Source organism: Apteryx rowi, unplaced genomic scaffold (assembly GCF_003343035.1).
Source record: "Apteryx rowi isolate R43461 unplaced genomic scaffold, aptRow1 scaffold_39, whole genome shotgun sequence".
Classification (NCBI taxonomy): Eukaryota; Metazoa; Chordata; class Aves; order Apterygiformes; family Apterygidae; genus Apteryx; species Apteryx rowi.
In genome coordinates, this window is record NW_020450418.1 from 3,701,837 (window position 1) to 3,714,319 (window position 12,483).

At 42.7% G+C, this 12,483-nt stretch overlaps 1 protein-coding gene across 3 annotated transcripts in view; it reads left to right on the forward strand.

Annotated features, from left to right (window-relative positions):
* DOCK7 (dedicator of cytokinesis 7) overlaps positions 1-12,483 on the forward strand; it is a 100,948-nt gene that overhangs the window by 79,066 nt on the left and 9,399 nt on the right. For all 3 annotated transcript variants that reach the window (XM_026074554.1, XM_026074553.1, XM_026074555.1), the window contains 6 exons: positions 379-531; positions 1,856-2,014; positions 2,279-2,379; positions 3,570-3,762; positions 4,376-4,519; positions 5,533-5,664. In XM_026074554.1, the coding sequence (XP_025930339.1) occupies positions 379-531; positions 1,856-2,014; positions 2,279-2,379; positions 3,570-3,762; positions 4,376-4,519; positions 5,533-5,664 (882 nt within the window). The remainder of the gene's footprint in view (positions 1-378; positions 532-1,855; positions 2,015-2,278; positions 2,380-3,569; positions 3,763-4,375; positions 4,520-5,532; positions 5,665-12,483) is intronic.

The following is a 12,483-nucleotide window of genomic DNA, read 5'->3' on the forward strand; positions in this document are numbered from 1 at the left end:
TCTCAGTTAAAATGAATTTGTTTTACTGGGCCCATAATTTAAACAATTTCCCTATTTTTGCGGATGTATTGGAAATAGACTTGAAATTTTAAGCCTGAGTTTATGAAACTGAGGTAAATCAGTGTAAGAATGTAGGAGCAAGGCATGTTGGGGTGATGTAAAATGAATTACCTTCTAGTGCTGCCAGTGAGTTTTCTTTTGCCTCACTGAAAATGTGAAGTGATATAAATTAGTGTCATTCCTCTCAAAACAGAGGGGATTAGATTTCCTCTAATGCTAATGTACACTCATTGCAGAGCATTGCCATAGTCTTTTTGTCTTAGTGTCTGTTTCTGGCTGTCCAGGCAGAAGTGGTTTTCTCATGTGCTGTTTTTTCAGTTCCCTGAGCTGCTGTTTGAAGAAGAGACTGAGCAGTGTGCAGATCTGTGCCTGAGGCTCCTGAGACACTGTAGCAGCAGTATCAGCACAATACGGTCACATGCGAGTGCCTCTCTTTACCTTCTGATGAGGCAAAACTTTGAGATTGGGAATGTAAGTATCTTGATGCACTTTACTAGGTTATTACGTGTAAAATGGTTGGGGACTGCTGTATGGAGCGCTGTGTAYTCCTAGAGCATTCAAGGCTGCAGGACAGCTTACCATCCAAATAAACATGATGTGCACAGTGAAGAGAAGCACATGTTAGTGACTCTGCCTAGCTCATGATCTTGCTTTACCTCACATTGCTGCTYGGTGGCATAGCAGGAGCATCCAATCTCCAATATCAGAGTCTTAGCTGTATGCCCAGAATCTCTTYGCAGGGCCAGGTACCTCTCACGTCGTTTTATGGAAAGATATAAAGCCCTGCCTGGAACATCCACTGTAAAAGTTTCCAAACTCTTCAGTCAAATGGCTGACTCGTTTACTGCTTCTATTCATGTTGACGTATTTTGGGTGCAGGCCCTATGAGAAGTGACAGGAAACCCTATTGCCCTGGAGAGCATGGCAATAACAACCTCTGTGTTGCCTCTCCAGTCAGAGTCTGTCTGTGTTTTGTGTCTCTGCTGATTTAAGGGACAGTTTGCACTCAGGGGTCTGTTTGGAGGAAGTCCCCTCTGCCCTGCCTACACATATCTCCAGGTGAGAGCAGAAACAGCCACGCAGCCCATCCTGTGGCACAGCTAGTGTGTATGTCTTTTCTGAAAGCACTGTGTTAGTGTAGGTGAGTTAGAGCTACTGGGATTTGTTTTTGCCCAGGTGTTATTTACCTCTAATTAGACCTTAGCTTGATTAAGCCATGTGTACTTCAGATTGTCAGGAAATTTGCCAGCCTTAACTCTTCCAGTTCGTGTTTTACTGGCACCCATGTAGCTGTGTATCGCAAAGTGCTCCCCCAAACATTTTTGTTTACTCTGCTTTGATTAGAGCCCCCCACACTGAGTAGCAGAGCTGCAGGGACCCACTGGTTCTGGACCCAGGGCCTGCTAGCTAATGGAATGACAGCAGCAAGTCAGCAGTGACTGTGGCTTTTAGGCTTGACCAAAGTAAAGCCAAGTGTCTGGAATGAAGGCTATATTCATGAGCAGAAGTTGAGCATCATCCTACTCAGGGTGCTTGAAAAGAGAGCAGGGAGGAGGGAAAATTAAAACTTGTTGCAGGAGAACCTTAACCTGGAACTTAATAATGCTATCATCAGATTATGCAGTCAACAGCACCAGAGATTTAATGTAATCCGAGTTTTCACAGAACTGGGGGTGGAGGGTGGATCAGGTGTCCGTCAGGAGGAGAGTTACAATGACCAGAGCACTGCTGTTGCAGCAGACTGCTGCAGTATCTCCGTGTTGTTGCAATATAATAACAAATTTCTCTGTTGTAGAACTTTGCCAGAGTGAAAATGCAAGTGACCATGTCTCTCTCATCCCTGGTGGGGACATCCCAGAATTTCAATGAGGAATTTTTACGACGTTCCCTGAAAACTATTTTGACATATGCTGAAGAAGATCTGGAACTTAGGGAGACAACATTCCCTGATCAGGTAAGAGAAATACCACAAGAGAGGTGGCATATAGTTCATTATCAAGCTGTTCTTAAACCTCCATCTATAGCTGGGATTTGCATGCATTCCCTGAAAGAGGTGCATAATGTTTTTTTCTGTGACCTAAACATATAAAATTTAGGTCTTCGATTAATGCTGACAACAAGGAGCAAGCACAAAGATTCAGAGCGACTGTGGTCCTAAAATAGCAATATATAGTTTGGTTCCCACTGACAGTTCCTTAAAGCATTATTTTTGTTACAGGTCCAGGATCTTGTGTTCAACCTCCATATGATCCTCTCTGACACAGTTAAAATGAAGGAGCACCAGGAAGATCCAGAAATGCTGATTGACCTCATGTACAGGTAGAGTTTATAACTGTTGCACTGCAGGGACAGTAGATGTCAGTGCTCCACATGATGTTTGAACGAAGCTTAATACCTGCTGTGCTTCCTGTATTTAGAGCCTGAAATAATGTATTGCTATGAATTTCAATTACTCTTTTTTTTTTTTAGTAGCCATTATTTTACTTTGAACTTTAATCTGTTTTCCATTGCCATCACTTGTCATGATTCACATTTCACCTGAAGTCAACAGGGCTACTTGCTTTTTGGATTTGGGCTCAAATGCTGCTCACTTGAGCCCTTATATAGCTTGTTTTTTGAGTAATTACACTGCAGTTCCCAGTCTCAGTGCTCAAGGACCAGTATGCGCAGAGAACAGTATTTCTCAGGCTGTGACTGTACTCTAAGCATCCTCTTGTTCCACAGGCAAGGGCAGGAACAACAGAGCTGCGATTGCTTGCAGCTGTGGCCAGCCAGTCTATGCAAAGGTACCCTGCAGTATCTGCGTTCCTTGTTACTACCAAGGAACTAATGTAGTCCTTACAGTTTCCTATGTCTGTCTTATTTGAAGGTAGTGTTGATGGGTTTCTTTGGCATTTATCTGGCTTATCTTGGATAAATGTAGTTTCCATTCCTCAGCAGTCTCTGACAGTCTTATCCTCCACCTGAACAGAGACGTCTATGCTTCCCCTGCCTGCGTCAGGGAAGACCTAAGGATCTTCCAGGACCTACTTGCACAAAAGGCTCTTCAGTGATGGTACATATGATGGTCTCCATATGCAAAAAGGATTCCATAGCCATGTTAAGATCCCTAGATAGAAAGTTTGTAAAGCACCAGCCACCAAACTGTATGGTATTGTCTGCACTAATAGTCCTGAGGGCTTCTTAAAAGGCAAAGATTCTGTCATAAATAGCCTGACAGCTCTGCTCTTATTGTCCCTCACCACTGGCTTGGTGCAGGCTTCCAAGAGGAGTATGAGCTCTGATCAAGAGCTTCAGCAGTCACCCATAAAAGCATTCTGCTAGCTCAGGGTAGCTGCAGTTGCTTGCCACCCAGTAACTGGTTCAGAAATTTATACAGTCATTTAGGATAACTTCCCATCTGTATAGCTTTTTCTCTCATGTATTTCTGGATAACCTATAGCTGAGGATGGTTGATATTTAAGCAGAAGTAACTAAATACTGATCGCAAAGCTTTTCTTTTCAATTAGGATTGCAAAGGGCTATCAGAATTCCCCTGACCTGCGCCTGACCTGGTTACAGAACATGGCTGGGAAGCACTCAGAGAGAAGCAATCATGCTGAATCGGCCCAGTGTTTGGTCCATTCGGCAGCCTTGGTGGCTGAATATCTAAGCATGCTTGAAGACCGGAAATACCTCCCCGTAGGGTGTGTTACATTTCAGGTAGGAGTGTGTCTTTTTTATCCTCCACAAGGTATTTTGGGGTTTTGTCATCTGCTGCTGAGATGCAGATTATTTCCATGCACCAGGTATTGCTGTGCCTACGTATTCATGTTGCACTTATGCAGTTTGTTTTGGGAAGAACAGATTAGAACAACTTCAGAAAATCTTTATGTTTGAAGACTGTCTTGGTTTCCCAGAATCTTTTTATCTGTAGGCTAAATGGACCCAGTTCTTTTTATTTCTCCATTTAAGTCATGTTTTTTAAGGGCTCATCTAATACCCTTTTTTAGTCCAGACATTGTGTAGTGGGTGCGACTGTTCTGGAGTAACTGATGAAAATGGTTCCTGTGATTACTAACATTAAGCCAGGAAACACTGAGCAGAGTAAACAAGCCCATACTTAGCTTTGAACATGGTGATGGTTCAGTCCAGTGGGCTTAAAATCGAGCATGTGCTGAATTGCCCTGCTGAATCAGAAGGAAATGAAATAAAATGCATGTGAAAGCTGCCTCTTTAAAAATTTTAGAATTTGATTGAAAATCAGCTAACTTTCAAAGTATTAAATGTTACTTAAATTGAGTACAAGTATTTTATCTAAATTATGTCTCCTTAGAACATATCTTCTAATGTTTTGGAAGAGTCAGCAGTTTCTGATGATGTTGTATCACCAGATGAAGAAGGTATCTGTTCTGGGAAGTATTTTACAGAAGCTGGTCTGGTGGGATTGCTGGAACAGGCTGCAGCATCTTTCTCAATGGTAGAAGACTTTAATTTCTTTCTCTGTCTCTTCACAAGTCTTACACTGCTGGGCAATGTAAAGCAAAATGTTTTCTTTATGAGACTGTATGGCTCTATTGTAACCGCTTATTCTGAATGGAGCATTGGGAGTGTTAGTTGTTAAAGACAGCTCAGTTTGCACTCCCAAGTAAAGTGTGCAATGAACCAGGGCTGGACACCAAGAGGCCTTTGTGCGTTTTTAAGATCTTTCACTTGAACAATGCGTGTTCTGAAATTCAGAACAGCGAAGAAAGGCTGTACTGTTTCCTCCTTCTGGAAGAGAGTGGGCTGAAAGCTTTGTTTGGTAGAAGATGGGGAAGGTACTTAAAGAGGAGCAATGCTACATTTAAGAGGCAGCAGTGTATCCATCAGAAACCAGTGAAAGCAAGTGAATTATGTCCCACAACATGATCTGAAGTCTCTGCTGGTGGGTTTGAATACAAGCAGTAATACCTGTGGAGCAGAGACTTAGAACCTCCCCCGGTGAGCTGGCTAAGCCATGCAAAGCAGTGTCTGCCCATGGTGGGCCAGATCCCCTGCACTAGAGACATTCTAGGGAAACTTCACAAAGCACGTCTCATGGAGTGCCAAAAGTGGACAGAGAAGTCACACAGGTTGAAGTTGCACTAAACAGAATGGCCTCTATTGTGTATTTAAGCTTCCATATTTCTTTCCCATAAATTTGCTTAGGATACTGTTTTGTTGTACTCTTGTGCATATATCCATCCAAAACATCCCAAATTTGTTTATTTTAATAATCTCATTTACCAGTAGCAATGTGTAATGCAGTAGGCTCTTGATTCCATCAATAACTGGGGATTTTATTCCATTCATTGACATGTATATTTTAAGAAAAGGTTCTGATTACATCACAGTGTCTTTTGATACCTATGCCACCTTTTCATTTTGCAGTCTTACTATTTGAATGCTGTGAGTATGTATCATACTTGCTGTTGAATTGATGGAACCATCTGATGGACCTTATTTTTGTAGGCTGGCATGTATGAAGCGGTTAATGAGGTTTACAAAGTCCTTATTCCTATCCACGAAGCTAACAGAGATGCCAAGAAACTATCTACTATTCATGGTAAACTCCAAGAAGCATTCAGCAAGATTGTTCATCAGGTAATGATTTGAATTTTCAGCTGCAATGAGAATTGTGAAGAAATTTCAAATGCTCAGTGCTGCTAAAAACTACCCATCAAGGAGAAAACATTTAAATCAGATGACACAAAAACTGTCAAAATGATGATCCACAGTAAATGAAGGATCACTGACAGGATTAGTTCTCTCAGAACACTTATCATTAGAAACACGAGAGAACATCACATAGCAACTTTTAGTGTAACTTTGGAAGTTTCCAGGAGTTAAAACTTCCAATTATCTGTCAGCTTATCATTTTAGTTGTGGTTTTAAAATGTTTTTTGCATGCTGTATTTCTGCTCAGGGAAAAACAATGTTTTTTTGCCTTTGACCTTGTAGATAACATTGAGAAATGCTAGGATTTTGTTTTTCTTTGCATATGGTGGATAAATTATTGAAGGAACCTTTTTAAACTTGGATGGTGCAAAACCCACCAGCTCAATTGAATGCTAAGCATTTTATGTGAGATGTCAAAAGTTATCAAGCCTGGCTAAGCTCAGGAAACCTCAGCTCAGCAGGAAATAAGAGCACTTGGCAACTCTCAAGAAGGGTGTATTGTCTTCTAGGAGCCTGTTGGGCGCGTGCCTGTCTGTAAGGGCAGGCGAGCACTCAGCAGACTCCCCTGCAGTATGTGCCAGCGCTGCTCTGAGCCCCGCAACCCAGCTGGCCTTCTGGTCATGGACTGCTGGGTACATGTATATCATCTGTTGATTTAGTTACCCATACACTAACATCAGCTCCTCAGCAGATGTCTGCTAGTGCATCTATTTCATAGGTTCCAGCTGATCTACAGCAGCTGAGGGTCTGGTTGTTATGTCTGTGTCCTGGCGTTGCCAGACTCCTGAGGTTAAATGAACCAATAGAGGACAATTATTTAGTGTCCTTCTGGGCCAGAGAAGGCCATTTTGGATGCATGATGACATATAATCATTGAGACCATTTCAGGTTAATGATACCTTACATTAACGGTCATGTTTTGGCCTTTGAAACTTTTTTTTGGTTTCTGTGACATGCGCTTTTTACTTTTTATTACACAGAGTACTGGCTGGGAGGTAGGTAACTCCATTTTAGTTAGTAAAGAACACTAATAGATTTATCAGATGACTCACGCCAACGCTTGCCCACATGTGCTAGTTGTGGGTATTTCTGTTGCTGTCTGCTGTTAAAACTGAATTCATTAACCAAAGAAATACCAATAAACTGATTGTGGTTTTAGTAGGAAATTCTTCATAAGAAGCTGTAGGTAGTGCATGGATGCTGATGTGTTCCACTAATGAGGTTCTTTGGTGAATGAGCCACTATATCATCACTAGTTTGTTTTTATAATTTGTTTATATTTCTTTTCATCAGCATTGACACAGAATATCATCCCTTCATACCATATTTTCACCCCACCCACAGGGGTCGATTTAAGCAATAATGCTCAGAGGTACTGAAAAGCAAAACTGTTTTATTGCGTATGCAGACCGTATCTCAGACAATAGGCTACTTAATTCTGTTCATTTAAGAACAATCGATTTGTTATGTAGCTGTTTATCAGGCAGTAAAATAGCTCAGTTGTGTTAACTGGAGTCAGTTTTGCTGCTTTCATTTTTGTAGAGGCTGTTTGCTCACTTTTCTACAACATACATCATGAGAACCACACATTTCGATTAAAAATAAACAAAGTAGTCTGCTTCATCTGTACATTACACACAGCACTGTGAGTTCGATAAATCAGGCCCTAGTCCAGCTGACACAGTTGGTATATAAACTTTGAGAAGTCTCAGAGACATTTTAAATGTTTTGTGAATATGGTGTTAGTTTATTTGCTTAGACTTAAGTTGTTCAGTTGATTTCTGCTTTTCTGTGAATCAGGCAAATCTGTGACCCAACTCACTCCAAGTTTCCAACACAGGAGAGCATTTAAGCCCACACTTCCTGAACTGGGGCCTAGATGGAAATTGCTTTGCACTGTGTGACATGAATAGTTTGGGCTGATGATGTCTGAACTTCAGTTTTAATTCTGGCCTAACAAAAAGTGAAATTCAGTAGCTTAAAAGTAACCCCTGACATCCAAGGGCTGGCCCTGTTAATCATTTGCTTATCACCGTGAAAAGTCCCTGTAGATGAGATAACACAGCTATCCAGAGTATGTGTCATAGGAATAGAAATGATACATGTTCAATGTCCAACAAATACGAAGGCCTGTGAGCATCTTTTTTGATCAGTCTGCCCCTAAATCGACCCCTGAAGAAAATCCTGTCATTGGTTATGATTCTAACATCACTCAGTCATGTTTTATTGCATGGTAAAAGACACCCATGGTTTATGTTCTTGTCTGTCATCGTGCTCTTTCATTGCCATACTTTTTCTGATCTTTGTGCTTTGTAGCTTTCAGATTTGTTGCATGTTTTTTTCCTTTTCCTTTATTTATAAATGCTTTAATTGATGCTCACCCTTTTTTTATTTTAAAGTTTATTTGCCGCCAATTTGCTGCTTGTTTGTTTTTTGGAATTTCCCTAATTAAATACTTTCTGTTTTCTCCTCTATCGCCCTGGTTGCTGACCCTCCTCCCCACTCTTACTATTGTCTGTTGTGGTAAGTTCCTACTTGTGGATTTTTTTTTTTTTTTGCTTTCCTCTCCCCCTCCCCCCTTTTTTGTTTTATTCTGTGGAAACCCCAATTTCATTTTGCCAAAGAGCTATGCCAACAGCAGGATTTACCCCTTGTGTCACAGAGAAAGCAGTATTGCCAACTACAAGCACTGAAGTATCCCGAGTCACGCACCAATGCATTTGTGAGACCTGCTTAAACATACCAAGTTGTGGCTTTTTCTGCTTGTCCGTTTGTTTGCTAAATAAATGTTGCATTCTTTTCATTTACTTTCCAGTTAGGAAAGTTTCTAGGAAAAAACTTTTCGTGCATGAGAATTTAAAAATGCTCTTTTTAGTATGCAAGGTGAGGTTGCCATCTGACAACAGCATTCCAGGAGCTGGTACTTTATAAAAAATCAATATTGGAAGACTTGCAATAGTTGGCAACACTGCAAAACGACCTTGGATTAAAATAGAACAAGAAAATACAATGCTCCGTTTGGTAAAGATGGTTGGCTTTTGCCTTCTGCACAGTGTGTATGAAGTGTGTATGTATATTTTTATTCATACACGCTTTGGGCTGATTCTGCCTTCAGGCAGCTACACTACTGCATTGGTCTTAGTGGAGAAAACAGATGACCACTTGTGTCTGATTTTTCAAATCTTGTTGGCAAAGCTGTTTGTGTGTGTGTGTAAGTGATAACTCTAAAACTTTATTCCCAGCAAGTTTGAAAGGTATTTACCATGCATAATAACAAATCATGAACCTTCATAAATCATGGTGGCTGTTATCTGCTCTGCCAGTTCTGTGATGGCTATTCAGTGTTCACCTTCATTCTCTTCTCCTCCCAAAGACCTATTATTTTTCATAAAATAATAGGATATAAAATGCTTTTTAATAATTTCTCCCTCATATCTGCATTTTTAGCTCTTTTCAGAAACAAGACCATGGAGTATTTTTAAGTTACTTGTTTTGTTTTCAGCACTGTGATTATGGAGACTTTGGTATTGACTAAATTTCAAAGGAAAAATTCTAATAAGGATTACAGAGCCATCCCGTATTCTTAACTCCAGGCAAGAAACTGAGCTTGCCTAATCTCAGGGGGCTCACAGCTACTGAATGCGTACATGGAGTAAAGAATAGCCATTAGATGTTTGCTCACCTGGAGGAATGGGTTTCCAGCTCCTTGTTTCCAAGCGCAGATCCCAGCCGTGGCTGCAGACTGGGAAATTGCTTGTGTAAAGGGATGTACTGGACAGAGGCAGCCTGGCCGAGCTGCTCCCCTGCCAGCCCTGCGCGGGAGGAGAGCAGCGGGAAAGCTGGCAGGCAAGAACAGTAGAACTGGTCACTGCTCTTGGACCAGAGGTGCCCAGGACTGGCATCGTATCTCCTCACATGCGACATCTACACTGCAGATATTCCTCCACTTTCACCCACAGTCCCTTTCTTCCGCTCAAAAGCCACTCCTATAAAACCCCAACCTGCTCCCTCAAGCCCTCATACTGGCCCCTCACCTTCCTCAAGTATGGCTTGACCAGCCTCTTCCACGAGCCATTCCTCCAAGTCCTGGAGTATCCTGGACTCGCTCCAAAGTCCTGGATGCTCAGCCTTCACATTCAGTGTTGTCACCCTGAGACCTCTCAGCCTCTCCCACACTCTTTGGGAACCATAGCGGCTAGGTTGGTGCTGCTCGTGTCCTGTCTGGCAGTGCTTTGGGGCGAGAGCATTGACTTGAAACCAAAGGTGTTACGTGACTGTTCACTTTGCAAACCCCGTGAGTGAATTTGCGAACTGGCCGTGGCAGCTTTATTCCCAGCAAGGGTAAGTTAGCCTAGCACTCAAAGGTACCAAGCTCCCTTAGCTGCTTTGCAAGGTCTCCATCCAAATCCAGATTGAACACATTTTCTTCGCAACCACTTGTCAGAGGGGAGGATCTTGTGTCCCTTAAGGATCTGACTCCACTGAGCTGATACAGCTTGCACAGATAACAGTATGTGAAGTAGCTAAATCTACAGATGGTTGAAACTGAAAGGGCAGAGTGCTTAGAGAGGAGTTATGTGTTTTTTATCAGGATAGTATGATTCAGGGAGTTGACAGAGAAAGAGTTTGGTGGTTTGGCTTGCTGGGAAGCAGTCACAGCCCAGCTCACATATATTTCATCGCTGATGGATCCAGTACTTTGTGGGGGAGATGTTTCTGTCGCATTAGGAGCTAACCAGTACTCCTTACTGCAACCTCTTCTCCCTGGGATCATTATGATAATTGAGTTTCAGCAACTGGATTTATCAGGAAAAGCCAGTGTAACTGGACTTTGTGATGATGAAACAGCTGTGTATATTGGGAGCTGCCTTCATATTGGGGCACTAAATTTCACCAGTCTTCCCTGGCTCCACCACTCCTGGGACTTCCCAGTGCACCATTGCTCTTATTTTATGCATTTACTAAATACCACCAGAACTCTATTAATTGATGCTGATGAACAGACATTTTCTTCTTCCGTGGTTGTTATTTTTACGGCAACATAAATTTATATGGCCCTTAACAAATAGCTGTCTGTGCAAATGTCCACACAGCAGATGTTCACCTTGTAGGGACTAGGTCCTGCGAACACTTCATACGCTGAAAATTTCTGGACATGTCTCTTCCCTTGTGGCTGGTGGGAGTTGACACGGTATGGAACAGCCACAATTGCTCTCTATATACCCTCAACAAGCCAAGACCTGGAGGACCCGCAGGTAGTTTGATGCCTCTTCCCCTGACAATTTAACCAAATGGGAGAGCTTTTTTCTAAAATGCATATGAAGCACTTGAGCAGATTTTTCTCACTTATTTTAAAAATCCCAACTGCTGATGCAGCATCCTTTTCTAACCCTGGTGGAACCATACCTCTTTGTATCACATGCTAGCGTTGTCCTTGAAGGACTGAGCTCTGCAGGAATAAGGACACCTCGGGCAGATGAGGCCTGTGGTGCTCAGTGGGTTACACTGCTTGGGAGTTGCTCACTAGAGCTACATTTGGCATTAACATCCACAAATGTTTTTTAATACTTTCTCTTGCCACCTGGGCAATGGGATGAATGGGATGAATCCTTCCCAATTGCCAGGTAGAAGTGGGGGATGACCCAGTTCTGCTGATGAAAGGACCCTGTCTTTCCAGGAGAGTAGATGAAGCCTGTCATGTGGAAGCCTGACCTAGAAGGGGGCAGTATGGCCAAGTAGTAGGAGAAAAACACATGAATTAGGAGAGCAGTCGTGCATTATCCATCACCGGGGCCTGCCCTGTGCCCATCGGTCAGAGGCAGGATCCCACCGACATCCCTGTGGAGCAAGCCCAGACCCAGCACAAGGCTAGGGGAATTGTTTCGCTCCCTGTATGGCAGTTCCTCTTGGGCAAAACGTAGTGCTACCTTGGAAAGTGCCTTTGAGAAATGTCAAGAAAGGAGCACTGGGCTCCCAGTCTTTTGCCAGTCACATTGAGATTAAATGGAATAAAAATTGCACAGCTGGAAGTGCTGTGGGGGTTGAGGGGATTTAGCATGGGTAATAATTGTCAGAAAATGTGTCTTTGAAAGGATAATGATAAATAAAATGAGGGTTTGGTAGGCTGTTCATTTCTATATGGGTCTGGAAGGAGGGGCACTGCAGAAAGACACAGAGTCCAAGGAAATAGCTCCTGAGCGTTGCCAGGTAATACTGCTAATAAAACAGTAATAGCTTCCCAGCTGGGATTCGCATCCCCAGGAGTTGGGGTGCATCTGGGAAAGGCTGCGGGTGTGACAAAAATCCAGTTGTTTATGCTGGCAGGTGGAGCTGGTTTAAATCACCTCTTTGGAGGTGGGGTTGCTTGGAGGGATGGGCTAGAGTCCAGGGCATCACCCTCACGAGGATAAGCAGATGAGCAAAGCTCTGCGTGACTCTGCATTTTCTTAAATTTGGGCGTGTGACTATGCTCTTGCCAACGTGGAGCCTATGAATTCGTGTCTGTCAGCGTCCTGTAGCAAAGCCGAGTTGTGGCCTGCGCGTATTAGGCGGAGCCGAGCTGTGCTGGCTCTCAGAAATGCAGCTCCTGTGTGATGCCCATGAGTTTCCTTTAGGCAAGGAGAAGTAGTGGGTTGCTGTGGCAATGCTTTCTGCAGGCTCTGGAGTTTACCTGTGGTTTTTTGATCCAAAGAAAAAGGAAATAATGTTCCTCTAAAGCCACAGCATGTTTGAATTACCAAAAAA